Raw genomic sequence first — 15,593 nt, 5'->3', positions numbered from 1 at the left:
TTAGAAACCACTGTGAATGGAGAAACTACATCGCTGCTGCTTCATTTTGTATTTCTATCCATGTCTGCTTGTTTATTGATCATGAAACCTGTTTTTGTCTAAACCCTGATTTGTTCATTTACTGCTTCAGTTCAGATTCTCGGGATCATTTAAGGGTTATCTTATCTTACGTTTCACCAAAAGAAACTGTAAAATCAAGACCTGAGACAACCTTGTTGAGCAATGTTTGGTCAGTCTCTTATCAGTGAACTGTGACCTCTGACTTGTGACCTGCTGACTGTTTGGTTTGTTGTAAAGTTGAGGATTTAGGATTTTACCGTTTGCTAAATTCATCACCTGGAAGAATGGCGGATGGTGCACCAGAGATAATTGTCACTTAAAGAGGTTGAAGGGCGGTTTCCCCTTTTTAAAAGCATTTCACAAAAACAAATAATAAGAGCAAAAGAGTAAGGAATGGATTGAATAGTGCGTTTATCTACTCTGGCTTAAAATGCATTCATTAGCATGCACGGCTAACTAGCTTTCTGCGTACATTTAACTAACTGAGGGTTGCTTTCAAGGCCAATTTGAGCCCGTCGTTTGTTGGGTTGCATCAAAAAAATCAAAAAAAAGTTTAATACTACAACATCGGCTTCCACTGCGATGTATAGGCTACTCTACAAAATGCAGTCTATTGGTTTTGTGTACCGGGACACGAAATGTCCATCTTTTTTGTGTCATTAGTAAGAACACAATACCAATGGAAAGCCAATATGGATCCTTTTTTTGTGGTGGAGACACAAATGAAACACATTCATGTTACTAAGCAAGTCATACCAAGCTAAGTAGTGAAAAATATCCATAAAGACAACATTTAGTGGGCAGAGGTGAGGTGAATCGGTCCATCAAACAGGACTTACAACGTGGTTCGACACCTCGTTTGCGACAGTTTTCCAAAACCTAACTTCGTGGTTGTGTTGCCTAAACTAACGTTCGTTTTGCTTCCTAAAACAAGCTGAATGTAGTTATTTGAATCCCAACCACGATGTTTTTCCTAAACCTAACTAAGTGGTGTTGTTGCTTCAACCCTAACGTTTGTTTTATACTGTAAAGTCGTCCTGAAAGAAAGTCGTTCGGAGCGACACTGAAAAAGATTAGACCACTCTTGTCCCCGTACAGAAAACCAATATATTGCATTTTATGACAATTTCCACAAACTGCCGTGAGATTGTGTTACATGTGTTACCAAGCACGTATTTACAAGATTCTTGTTTTACTAGTCAGCTGGAAGCATTTAAAAGACAACATTTTTAACCAACAATAAGCTTATATTAGCATCCGAGCTACAGCTGATTGAACCTGGTAGCAACAGGTGTCATTTCAGATGTTTTCTGGCTAGAAGTGGGACTTTTTTCTGAAATGAAATACGCGTTGTTTTAAAAATGATTAAGAATCGCGTGGTTAATCTGTCACCATATTTTCTGGAGTGTATTTGAAACTGTATTTGAGTTTGAATGGGTCTAAATCTCCACAACAATAGATCCTGACGGAGTCGTGCCGTCTGTGTTTGTCTCCTCTGAGTTCAGCATGAAAACCAGCCTGTGGATTCTGGCAGAGCAGACGAACCCCGCCGACTCCACCAGCGCTGTAAAATTTACAACCTTCGAGTGTAATTAAACTGGCAGCGCTGTAAGTGGTGGGAGGGTGGGGGTGGGTGGTGGGTGGGGGGTGGAGGGTCTCTGAGGCCTCGTCCTCAGTGTGACAAAATACCTTCTTCTGTTAGTCAGCTGCTGTGTTCACCTCAAATCCATCCAGATACCTCGAGACAGTCATGATGAATCCAAACCTCACTAAATGTTTTACTTTATATAAAAGGAAAACCTGAGACTACGGCAAGCAAAAAAGGACAAAATAAGACGGATGAGATGTTTGGTGAAAGCAGTGCAGAGTCATTAAAGGAGCCGGAGCTAAGAGGACAGCGGGGGGGACTCAATACTACGACCTTTCTTTAGTTAAAGGTCACTCTTTCTCTGTGACTTTGAAGGTCGATCGGGCTCTGAGAGTCACGTCCATTTTATACAGTTAGTAAAACACATACATTGAGTCTAATAAAGCTCTTATTTTATTTAATTAAAATAAATAAAAGTCAAATATAAAAAGAGTCTCTAATTAGCTGCATTTTCTGTTTCCAGTGGCAGTTGTTTAAGTAAAAGTACAATACTTCAATATAACAAAACTAATTAAAAATGTCAAATATAATATTAGGAAAACGCACTTAAAGCAGAAAATACCCCCTGTACCGTTATATTATCATATTAAATGTTATTGGATTATATTTAATGATGCAAGTTGCATTTAATTGTTCAAAGTGGAGCTAATTTACCAACTTTATACTGAAAAGCTGTTAAACAAATGCAGCAGTGTAATAACAACATTTCCCTCTAGAAGTATAAAACCTCAAGAATTAGAAATACTCAAGTACAGATACTTACAACATGTTCTAAAGTACTTGTACTTATATTGCACTACTGTATGTTCCAGAGTAACAAAGTCTGTTTGAAAAGAGAGAAATATGTTATCTGAATAGATTTACGAAGGCTTATATATATATGTAATAATTTATAATAGTTATTTTACAAAATGCATTTTCTTACAATAATAAAGCAGCTGGTAACAGAGGAGGAGTTCAGGTAAAAGGTGAAGTCTGGGTGGTTTTTTGGGTTTAAAAAACTACATTGAGGAACTTTTCTGAAGGTTTTCCTCCAGTCAAACATGCCACTACCCTTCCTGACTTCCACGGTGAGTTTAACAGAGTATATGGACCATTTAGATCCAGTAAAGAGCTCTAGTGTGGGGGGAGAAACAGTCCTTGAACCGGATTTAAACATGTAATGCTGAAGCCGACATGGGTGACCTCTGCACCGCTCCACCTGCTGCAGTGACACACTCAACAGTCCCAACTATAAAGACCTGAACCCGCCCAGAACCCTCCGGTGTCTGTGGTCCGGAGCAGACAATGACGGTGCGTGTTTGGGATGCCGGCTGAGAGGAATCCGATCCGCATCGGGGATCACAATGGTGCTCAGCTGATTCAGAGAGAGAGAGAGGAGCTCGTTGGTCCTCAGAGGGGTTTTCACGTCAAACAGAGACACATGTTTGGCTGCAGAGACCCATCTGGTACAGGTTTCTGCAGCCCCACCTCCTCCTCCTCCTCCTCCTCATCTGATTCCCATCACCGTGTTAGCTTCAGGAACACAGATAAGAGCCAGGAGACGGGGAGCCCTGACAGTCAGGGCTGGAGCGGATGTGCATGCAGGTATTGACGTTGAAAGCCGGAGAGCAAAGTGAAGCCTCTGTTCTGAATCAGCTTCCTCAAAGATCTGCTAATGACATTATCAGGAAATTCAACTACACTGTCCTCAGTTCCTTATGAGGAACAGAAGCCAAATGAATAATAAGCATAATCAAATGCATCTCATCTAATCCCAGAGGAGGCAGGTCAGCCCTCCTGCTGCTCATAAAGACGCACATCCACCTCCTCTCCTTCACTGCCTTTACATTATTCCCCATTTCTCAACACTGCAGGGCACACAGACGATATCCTATGATGCAATGCGGCTGTCAAATACAGGAGAGAGAGAGAGGGAGGGAGAGGAGAGAGAGAGAGAGAGAGAGGGAGAGGTTGATCAGAACAGAGGAGCTAGTTAAAGGGAAAGTCATTTACACCTCCCAGCCTGCGTTTAGCTTAAGACCAGCGGGTTAATTATAACCTCCAGTGACGCAAACAGCACTTTGAGTAAAGATCACGTATAATCTCACGCAGACCTTTCATCCTAACAGATCTAAATCCTTGTATAATTACAACAAAAAAAAAGTTTGACTTAAATGACTTTGGAATATGTCATTGTGATTTATGTCCCAAAAAAAGTACCTCTGCTAAATAACAAGCTCTGCGCCAGGCTGGATGGTCCCCGGCCTCCACGGCAAGAACTGGACCAATTACTCTCAGGGAGGTAAGGAGAGGATAACCCGGGTTAAAGTGGGAACCCGAGTCTATTTCTGAGCATCCAGAGCTCTGAACCCCCCCAAATGCAATTTTAATGACATGTTTTCTTTGCAAAGAATTCACTTAAACTTGTTCCCCGTGTCATTTAAACAGAATTAACAGCAACCTGATTCTAAATACTGACGGGAAGTTGTGTTGTTTTGGAAAACTTCATTGTTTTTTCCGTTTTCTGAGGAATTTTTGCTTCTTGTTGATCACGAAACAAGCTGGTATTCACGGAGTTGACCTCCACATTACTGGTGACCAGTTATATATATATATATATATATATATATATATATTTATATAACTGTATACTATATATGTATATATATATATATATATATATATAGTATATAGTATATATATATATATATATATATATATATAATATATACTATATATGTTATATATATATATATATATAGTTATATATATATATATACATATATATATATATTTATATACACATATATATATATAAAACAAGCTGAGATGACTGTGATTGTCAGCAGCAGACCGGGGGAGAGTGTCGGGGACGCGGCAGACTAAGTAGGTTTGGGTAGGTTTGGGTAGGTTTGGGTAGGTTTTTTGGGTTGGGTTTTGGGTAGGTTTGGGTAGGTTTGGGTAGGTTTGGGTAGGTTTTGGGGAGGTTTGGGTAGGTTTGGGTAGGTTTGGGTAGGTTTGGGTGGTTTGGGTAGGTTTGGGTAGGGTTTGGGTAGGTTTGGGTAGGTTTGGGTGGTTTGGGTAGGTTTGGGGTTTGGGTAGGGGTTTGGGTAGGTTTGGGTAGGTTTGGGTAGGTTTGGGTAGGTTTGGGTAGGTTTGGGTAGGTTTGGGTAGGTTTGGGTAGGTTTGGGTAGGTTTGGGGTTTGGGTAGGTTTGGGTAGGTTTGGGTAGGTTTGGGTGGTTTGGGTAGGTTTGGGTAGGTTTGGGTGGTTTGGGTAGGTTTGGGTAGGTTTGGGTAGTTTGGGTAGGTTTGGGTAGGTTTGGGTAGGTTTGGGTAGGTTTGGGTAGGTTTGGGTAGGTTTGGGTGGGTTTGGGTAGTTTGGGTAGGTTTGGGTAGGTTGGGTAGTTTGGGTAGGTTTGGGTAGGTTTGGGTAGGTTTGGGTGGGGGTTTGGGTAGGTTTGGGTAGGTTTGGGTAGGTTTGGGTAGGTTTGGGTAGGTTTGGGTTTGGGTAGGTTTGGGTAGGTTTGGGTAGGTTTGGGTGGTTTGGGTAGGTTTGGGTAGGTTTGGGTGGGTTTGGGTAGGTTTGGGTAGGTTTGGGTAGGTTTGGGTAGGTTTGGGTAGGTTTGGGTAGGTTTTACGCACGGCGGTGTTGCGGTGTGTCGTCATGAAGCCTTCATTCTTACCTGTGATGAGCGGAGAGGAGGACCGGGGCGTTTGGAGCAGCAACACAAAGCTGAAGAAGAAGCTACAGGTGGACCAGGAGGGAGTTCTCACCCGGAGGAGCAACATCCTCGGGCTGCTTCTCCAGGAGAAAAACGGAATAAATCAACTCAACAACAATCCACAGCAGGTCCACGTGTCCCCACAGCAGACTGTTCACATGTATTCCAGGAGGAGGAGGAGGAGGAGGAGGAGGAGGAGAAGATGAACCTCCTCAGCCTGTCTGACATGCAGAGAGGCAATCAGGAGGAGATCACACCGACATTAGAATGACAAAGACGCGCGGATGGAAACATCCTGAGCAGAAGTCCCAGGTCCTGGAGGAGGAGACCCTGGAGGTCTGAGGAGTCCTGAACCAAAGAGTCCGAGAGGGACTGGAGCTGATGAGCAGCTGGTCCACTGCAAATGGAGAGTTTCAAATCAGATCTGGAGTCCAGAGTCCAGTCTGCTCTCATGGATGCTCGATGCAGACTGTCCGGAGTGAAGGAGTGGACTGCAGTCTCTCTCTCTGTCTCTCTCTCTCTCTCTCTCTCTCTGTGTCTCTCTCTCTCTCTCTCTGTCTCTCTCTCTCTCTCATGGTGTTCGGAGCGCACCACGGAGCCAGAGAGTCCTGCCTCCTCTGCGAAACCCGGGACCTCCTCCTGCCTCCAGACCTCTCACAAAACCTCCTCCAAGACCCCTCTCTCTCTCTCTCTCTCTCTCTCTCTCTCTCTGGTCCTCTGCAGACCCCCCCCTCCTCCTCCTCCTCCTCCTCCTCCTCCTCCTCCTCCTTTTGTTATTCTAAGTTTTTAATAATCACACTGTCTCCGCTCCTTTTCTGCCTGCTACTGAACCTCTGAGAGAGAGAGAGAGAGAGAGAGAGAGAGAGATCCAGTTTCATGACCAACAGGGAGCTACATGTGTGCTTCATGCCTCTATGTTGTAAATGTAAGTGTTTCAGCAGCAGAAGGAGAAAGAGAGACTGAGGACTGAGGTCAACATGTGTGTCTCCTGCAGACAAGTTTGATTCTGAAATGCCACAAAATTGGAACGAGTTAGAGATAAATTATTGTCCAAATGTAATTATCTTTAATAACTCTTGTAAGTCGCTTTGGATAAAAGCGTCTGTCAAATGACTGTAATGTAATGTAATGTAATGTAATGTGATGTAATGTAATGTAATGTAATGTAATGTGATGTGACTCCTTTAGTGTCACCGTGGAAACATCCAGCAGGAGATTATAGAAATAAAATAGAGGCATGTTTTTAACCACATGCACAATTTCTCTCTTCTTTCATTTTAGATGCACAGAAGTTTCCTTCTTTCTTTTTTTTTCCAGATCCTGGATGTTTCTCACTTTATTTTTAAACTATTGCAGCAGAAAGTGGCATCCTCTCTTCTTTTGTATATCTTTTGGTGTCTGAGGATGTGGGCCAGTTAGTTCTGGTGAAGAAAGCTCCAGCATACAATGATATTTCACACAATGTGTTGGACCTCACTGACGCTCTCTGATGAAATCTGCTGGAAAGACTGAAACCACAAGTTTGGAGGCTGTTAGAGCTGCAGATTTAGCTTTTACACTTTTGACCACGTTGTCTACTCTGTTTATGCGTTTGCTTTGAGCTGAATATTCATGCACGCTTCTCAGTCGCCTCACTCTTAACTTCTCTCACTCCTGTGCAAAATAAATCAGTCCTAATGGTTGTCAAAGGCCCATGCGGGGCTTTCTGAAAGGGTCAAAGGTTCCCAAACCGGGGTCTGGAGGGAACCTCTGGGGACACTGATCCGAATCTGACAGAAACCCAAAGTTAAGCTATTTCTCACATTCCTCCAAGACTCAAAATGCAAATCTAAACTGTGACTTCTGATGATTGAATGAATCAAATGAATGTTTTGATGTCAGAGAGAACGTCTCCTTCTCATCAAACTACAACAATCTCCTCTAACAAATGAACTCCTCGACTTTTCAGCGTCATGTTCCCATAAATCTGCACTCTTGAGTCGACATTAAAAAGCCTCGTGTGACAGATGAGACGGGTTGCATGACAGTATCTGTGTGTGTGTGTGTGTGTGTGTGTGTGTGTGTGTGTGTGTGTGTGTGTGTGTGTGTGTGTGTGTGTGTGTGTGTCTAGCCTCTTTAAAGTGAAGCTCGTCAGAAGCTCAGACGGGGAGGAAAAGCGAGTCTTCAAAGAAATAATTAGGACCCACCCAGCAGCTTTTAACTGAGCGTCAGCCGGAGCTCCGTCTGTGTGTCGCTGCATGCTGGAAACACACACCAGCCAGGGTCGGCCCAGTGTGTGTGTGTGTGTGTGTGTGTGTGTGTGTGTGTGTGTGTGTGTGTGTGTGTGTGTGTGTGTGTCACAAAGACAGTGAAGATGAGAGTCAAGAGGGAAGCATTTCAGAGAAAGTGTGTGTGTTAGATTCATAGAGAGAAAGTTTGAGTGTGTAAGTTGTGTCAAAAAGAGAAAAGGAGTGTGTGTTTCAAAGAGGAAGTGTGTGTCAGAAAGAAGAACACAACATTAAAGTGTGTGTGTGTGTGTGTGAAAGATCATAACATCAAAACGTTATGAATATGTGTTCTATCAGAGAGAAGGAGTGTCGGAGTGTGTGTGAGGATGAATATAAGGTAATATTAGCCACTAGATGGCAACAGAGAGCGAGAGAGAGAGAGGGGGTGACCTGGTCTGACCGCAGACACACACACACACACACACACACACAACACACACACACACACACACACACACACACACACACACACACACACACACACACACACACACACACACACACACACACACACACACACACACACACACACACACACACACACACACACACACACACACACACACACACACTCTTCAGGGAAGCTGAGAGGGAGCGAGGAGGGGAGTCTTAAGATGAAACACGACGGTCAAAAAGGGTTTGGTTTTAATCTTTAAGTCAATTTTACTGGTTTTCTAATCTTCTCTAATAAATTGTAAATTTTAAGTTTTAGCAAAATCTTATTTTACAGTAAAGACTTTTTGGCTACAGTATTTTAGTAGAAATCTCTACATACAAGGTAGGAAGGAACTCCAAAGAAGGTAATAAATGTCACGACTGGATTCTGAGTCTTTCCTTGCTCGAGGTTCATTTCTTTCTGTCTTTATGCTTTGAATTTGTCAACAGCAGCTTGTAGTAAAACAGAGAGTAGTTTCCAAAGACGTCAAGGTGGACTCATGGATATGTATAATATACCCAACCAACTGAGTTATAGCTGTGATACATGGGTAAAGAGGTGAGAATTATATTTACACTTTAAGCGTTTCGATGAGCAATGTCCAATGAGACAATGAAGTACAACAAGCTTCATTTACGCCCAAAAGTTTATCCTAATTTTAGTGATTTAACAATGTCCCTGTACCCCTCAAAAGATAATTGAAAAGTGAAACAGATATGAGGAACGGAGGTAATCCGAATCACTAGATTACACAGTCTCCCTGTTTTAAAAACTGAGGTCTAAAGACTTTAATTTATCACTGAAATGGTCCCAGACAATTTAATCAATATCATTTTCCCAACATAGAAATGATCCTTGTTGGTTAATACTTAAACTACAAAAGAGCAAAAGTCAAGCAGCTAAGAAGAGAAACAAAGAGGTTTGTTTTGAAGGAAAGAGTTTGTCTGTAGGAAGTGGATTTTGAAACGAGGAGGGAAAAGGTGAAACTGGGTTGAGGAGGTTTTCCTCTTTGTGATGGAGCTGCTGCAGGTCTGACCATGAACGTGATCGATGTCCTCAGATGTTCGTCTGGAGAGTCTTCCAGCCGTTGGACCGGCTGCAGACGGGAGGCGGGACCCCCGGCGGCCCTCAGGGTTAATGCCCCCTGCAGCCGGCAGGTCTGGCTCTATGAGAGGCTATGGGGGGGGGGGGGTTAGAGCCAGCTGTCTGAGTCAGGACACACAAACACTAATAGCCCGTTTCCACCGCAAGAAACCCTCCAGGACCCAGGACTTCTTTCTCTGTTCATTTAATGAACCGTACTTGTTTTAACTGGAGGAACCGGCGTTTTAAATATAGATCCTGTGATATCGTTCCTTCCCTCCAAAAAGTCTCCATCATTCCTTTTTATAACGCATATATCTTTTGCCAAGCTTACATCCTACTGTCTACGCTACACGCGTCTGCCTCTTGATTGGGTCGTAGCAGTCACAAGGTGTCACTCATTGATTTGTCATGTCATCAAAACAAACAACAGCCTTGATTACCGATCGACTGCCAGGTTAATTAAACATGGATGAGGATTACAGGCACTGCCGACCTTGTAGTCTTTACTAGCAGCTGTTGTGAAAGTAAATACAGTTATTTTGCGCAAAAAAACCCAAGGATTTTACTTTTTTAATCAATGCTTAATTTGTTTTGCACAACTATTGTGAAGTTCACACAGAAACTGTAAACGAACAAATACATAAATGCTCTCCAGCACGGCAGAGACTTCATCCACTAGCAGAGCTACGAGTGGAAACTCAGTTATGTTTCAATATGGTAACTGTGTAAAAAAAGTATATAAAAACTTGAGTGTAAAGCATTAAACTGTGTTCCACTTCAGCTAAAACTGTCCAACAATGAAAAATAACACATTTTTTGTTAATTTTGCTTAAAGTTACTAACAGAATTGGTTAAAACAACTACACAACATTACAATATATTCAGAATAGCTGCTAAACCAGCGGCACAGAGGGTGGAACTAGACCATAAAAACACTAATGGTGACATATAATTGCATAAATGTATTTTACATCCTTGTAAGGTTATAAAGTGCAGATATTTTAGAGGTTTATGGAGGTTTTTATGAACGATTTACGTACTTTTTCACGACAAATAAACGCCCTGGAAACACAATGATGCTGTGTGTGTTTTTCAGGATGTAAAGAAGTAAAGTGTTTTTTTTAACACGTCTCTGTTTTGTTGGAGAGCGGCTGAAGGAGTGTGGGAGGTCTGGGATCTATCACGCTCCATACTCCCCTGGTTTTACAAGCTTCTCACGGGGAAGCAGGGCGGCGAGTTAATCTCTCGTGTTTCGCTGTTGTCGGACAAATATCTGCAGAAAGTCTGATTTTAAGAACGGAATGCTTTTTCTTTGCAGGTTTCAAGGGCCCAGAGGTCATGAAACTCACTCAGCACATAATTGACTTCGTAAACTTCACCTAAGTAGGAAAGAGAAAAACATTGAGGTTTTCTTTTTATTTCACCTCCATGATTGCAGCAGAGCTCAGCTCTTTACCTGCTGCTCTGGATCAGAACCTGAAATGCAGATGTGTTCAGTGTGAATGTTACTAAAGGTCAAAGAGAAAATATGCTTTGGATGGAAAATCAAACTCAAATCACCTGCTTCAAGGTGGACTCGACATTGGAGTTTCTGAAAGTACAGTTTTGGTCAAGTGAGATGATTTCTACGACTCTTTCTGGACGCCATGTGATGAAGACTGAACTGGTTTTGTCCAGAGATGTGGCACTCAGTGAAGTTGGTGAATTGTCTGTGTGCCGTGAGGGGAGATTAAGACGTCTTTGTGAAATGTTGCAAAAGAGAAACAAGAATTAGGGTCGTTTCCATCAACGGATTTGGAGTGAATAAACTTGGCAACATGAAGTGTAGTTTGGTCAGACGTTGGCGCTACTAGTTACTTTTTACCCATGGCTGTAAACAGAGTAGAAGAAGAAGAAGAAGAAGAAGAAGAAGAAGAAGAAGAAGAAGAAGAAGAGGTTTCGAACGGGAAACAAAACAAGTTGGATGGACCATCTACCCATCTACGACAGAAAAATGGGGAGATGGCTTCAGGTTTTTGTTTCAAATTGAAAATTTGAATTGTTCTTCTATGTCAGCTAGTATTGACCTTGTTCCATGTTGTCCGAAGACAAAGACACTGTAAATATATATCCAGGAAAACAGCAAAGAAATAGCTGATCAATCATGTGGGTTACATTTTTCCTACGTCAGAACTTATTCGGTAAAGGCGTTCCATATTTTACTGTTTCTCACACCTGACAAGCGTAAAGGTGGTCACAGCATTTTTATCCACTTTTATACCTTCAACAATCAAATTTAATTAAAGTACAAAATGCAGCCAAGGTAAGCAAAAAAATTAATCTGGTTGTGTTATATGGTATTTTACTTAATTTGATGTTACATTAATCATATTTATTTATTGTAAATTAATCTATTTAGTCTAAAATGTAAACAGAATAAAAAAATTATTCATAATGTGGTTAATTCCCCAGAAATAGAAAGTAGGAATGTAAATGTTAACATTGGATGAGTAATATGATTATATGATAATATGATTTACAATCTATTTTCTTCCTTTCCATAGTAGAGAAAATGATGTAACATCAGACAAAAACATGATGTAGCTGTGTTACCAAGGAAACAACATATAATTTCTGGTAATTCTCCCCCGGGATCAAAACATGGGATCAGTATTGTTCACACAGAAAAGAAATCTGAGCCACTTAAGTTCCCGTGGTGGAGGTGAAGCGCTGCTGACGCTTCAAAATCTGCAGAAAGCGTAAAATGATTCTGCAATTATCTGATCCAGTTTGTTTACGCCTTAAAGCCCGGGAGACAGAAATAAGCTCCGAAATAAAACCCGCACTGAGCCGGCTGCTCCTCGCCGTCTCAATCCAAACGACGAGCTTTTATTACACTCTGCTGCGGCTCGGTTACACTGGGATTGTTCGAGCATTGTGTTGTTTGATGTTTTTACCAGTTGGGTGTGTGCAGTCGTGTTTTCGGTGGTTCATCACATCAGAGATGGTTTACTGGGCCGAGGCGAGAACGAGGGAAGAAGATACATAAGAGGGGGGGAGGAAATAAATAAGTGTTTAAAGATACATACAAAGCAAAGGAAGGGAGACGGTGAAGCTCTGGAAGGAAGAGTTGTGAGAGGAAGAAAAGTAAGAGAAGAAAGAGACAAACAGAAGAGGAGAAAAAGGACCAGTGTTGTGAAAGAAGAAATAAACAGGAGGATGGAAGAGAAAAGACATCAGGTGTCCACTGGATGAGTAAGAGCAGAGCGTCTTCAAGCAGTCTGTTCTTTAGTCGACACGTTTCCTGTACTGTTAACACTTGTTTTGCCTCCATTATTTATGTCTTTAATAAACATATAATATAACCTTTGTTCCATCAGGTCCTCTCATCAAGATCTAAACATTCAGCTGAAGGGATGAGAGAGGTAAGTTTGTTCTTTGTCCCCAGCGAGCATCAGGCCGTTCAACCAACATTCGTAGCAAAACCTACAAAAATGAATGCCTTCGTAGATATCCAACGATCAGATTGTATGTAATCCATGTATTCATGAACAAGGAAGCATAAAGACTGTGAAAACCCCCATAAATGGTGGGTGGGAGTGAAGGTAGATGGGTCAAAAAAAAGAAATCCAGGAGAAATCTCATTGTGTTGGTGTGAAACCATTTATTTGTCACGTAACTTCAGTACTTAAGTAATGCGACTTTTGCAGTTATTTTAACCCAAACGCTGACCTTTTCCTGAACCTAAAAAAGTAGTTTTGTTGCCTTAACATAACTAAATTGTTTCCAGCCTCAACCTCCGGTTCTGCCAAGTAAAGCCAATGTGGAAGCGTCCTAAAAGCTGCATTCTCTCTCCTGTCCACCAGGGGGCGACTCCTCTGGTTGTATAGAAGTCTATGAGAAAATGACTCTACTTCTCTCTTGAGTTATTCCCTCAGTAAACATTGTAAACATGAGTTTATGGTCTCAATCTCTAGTTTCAAGTCTTCTTCAATACAGCATGATGTTCATTTAGTAAATGATGCTCCATTTAGAGTCAAACAGACCATAAACAGGGGATGCTTTAGGGGCTACCTTGTGATGACAGAGACGTATACGTAACTCCTCCACATTCCTTATATGGTAATTCCTATTCATTGGTTGCAAAAAAAACAACATGGCGACGTACATAATCCAAGATGGGTATGGCGAAGTCGCCGTACTACGCTTCAAAACGGAAGTCGAAAACTGTGTTTTAGCAAATTAGATCAATCGCAGCAACCAAAGACAGAGGTTGTGTAACACCCAAAGTCTGCGTTTGACCAATCAGAGAGGTTTATTATTCTGAACACATATTTCAAAACCTCCAACATGGCCGTGCCTCGGATGCGGAGACTTTTTCTTTTCACCGTGGGAAATATGACCAAAGAAAATTTAAATTGGACCCAAAATGTTTCTCTGGAGGACAAAGGGGGTAAAGTTCGTGAAAAGTTCCACAGACCCTGGAAAGAAAAGTTCCTGTGGGTGGAGAAGGGTGGAGGATTAAAATATGACAGAAAACAACAAAGAGAGGCTGATCATTTAGTGAGTGTTGATAGATGGAGGGATGGAGAGATCAGAAGAGAGAGATTGAGAAAGTTATTGAAAAGGGAATAATGGAGATTTGAAGTGAATTAAAAGAGTTCAAAGAGAAGGACGTGACCAAAAAAGATGGAGAGAAAAGATGTTTTTCTTTGTGAAAGGTGTCAACAGAAAGATTGGGGAGTGAGAAGTCAGTTGATGTGAAGTTCTAAATATATAGAGATGACAGGAACGATAACACAGATGAGGTATAACGGAGAGGGGGATAAAGAATGAGCTGAGGTGGAAATGCTTGAGTGATGGAGAAAGATAAACAGAGCAAACCAAGAGTTTTTGGTAACTGTATCTGCAGCTCTCCGACATGAACGCACACGAGAGCTGCTGCCAGATTAAACACGAGGCGTTACCCAATCTGCAGACGGCCTCGCCTCCGCGGCCCGGAGGAGGGAAAACAAAAACAATCACTTCAAACGGCGTCAGACCGAGATGCTGTTCATCAACCTGACAAGCGTTTGGTCCGTTCTCTACACTTTGTCCACAACTCTCCGGGGAGAAACGTAAGAATCGTGATGTGTTCGAGACAAAGTGGAAAGTCGGAAATTCCGAAATAAGCCACAACTCTGAGGTTTTTATGCAACGTCGAGACAAAATGATGACATAAGGGCAGCACACAATATATGAGGTGCTCCAAAACACTGTGCATGCCTATATGTCAGGATGCACCACTGTCCTATTTCCCATCATGAATTCTGCATAATCGTGGCAATTTTAAGCATATTTACTTCCTGAAACTGCACATATCGTAACTTTACTACTTCTACTGTGACGCAATGCAACACATGCAGCCGATGAGTTTAAGAACCAAACTGCATTAGTGTGTGTTTGATAAACTCAAAGTTTCTAATCACAACGTCATGTCCATCGGTTTGAACACTGGACTCTCGTAAAATGGTAACTTTGGTATTTTTCCGACGTTTTTGTGTCGGGCTGCAATGAAGTCGTTCGGGGCAACTCATCACCGTAAGTCTACTAAAAGCATTTATTTTTGTCACTAGCAGGTTCAGACCAGGCGGCAAACTCCGGGTCTGAAAAGTGAATAGTATGAGTATTTAACTATTTAAGTTGATAAGCTAGAAAACGTATCCTCGTTCACCAATTCTTATATCTTACAAAAAGTTACTCCTCGTCCAGCAACACGTGTCAAATTCTGCTTGTTACATAAATACGGTCTTTTCAAGATAAATGTATTTCTTAGGGGACAAAACCACTTAGTTATGTTTAGGAAACAAACGTTGTTTGGGTTAAACCACATAAGTGCGGTAGCTAATTACGAAAGTTCGGTGACAAAAACATCTACATTGACTTCTCATTTCACAAAGGGGAACGAAAGATCTCTGTTTGTTGGCTTCCGGTGATGAAGAGAAAGTCCAGTGTGGATGAAACTTCTAAGCGTCAGCGCAGAAGGAAGATGATCCGGAGACAAACTGTGAGGTAAAGATTCAAAGTTATTTAACATCAAGAAACTTTCACTCTGGAAGGAGCAGATGGAATCTTCTGGTAAATATCAGCAGGATGTTTGTCTTGTTTGAATAATAATCACAGAGAATCATTCACATCCAGACAAGCAGAACAAAGAAACTACAACACTAATAACTATTACAATAAACAAAATGTCAATAAAGCACTAATTGAAGGCTTTGATTTCTTACAGTAGATAACTTTTATTACTAAATATTTTCATAATAATCATATCTATTGGTTGGGGACCTTCTTCAGGCAGAAGGTCTCCTCATGGACTGAACCGTGTCTATAAAAGCAGACTCAGAACAGGAGTCTGGATCACCTGAACAGC

At 41.6% G+C, this 15,593-nt stretch overlaps 1 protein-coding gene across 1 annotated transcript; it reads right to left on the bottom strand.

The window, feature by feature from the left end:
* Nucleotides 1-4,532: 4,532 nt before the first annotated feature.
* Nucleotides 4,533-5,357, bottom strand: LOC129110034 (uncharacterized). The gene has a single exon (XM_054622194.1). The coding sequence runs from the start codon at nucleotides 5,355-5,357 to the stop codon at nucleotides 4,533-4,535; it is 825 nt and encodes a 274-aa protein (XP_054478169.1).
* Between the last annotated feature and the right edge of the window lie 10,236 nt (nucleotides 5,358-15,593).

The sequence above is a fragment of the Anoplopoma fimbria genome, chromosome 20 (genome assembly GCF_027596085.1).
Source record: "Anoplopoma fimbria isolate UVic2021 breed Golden Eagle Sablefish chromosome 20, Afim_UVic_2022, whole genome shotgun sequence".
Classification (NCBI taxonomy): domain Eukaryota; kingdom Metazoa; phylum Chordata; class Actinopteri; order Perciformes; family Anoplopomatidae; genus Anoplopoma; species Anoplopoma fimbria.
Note: the sequence above shows the minus strand (reverse complement) of the source record. Positions and strands in the feature narration are given on the sequence as shown.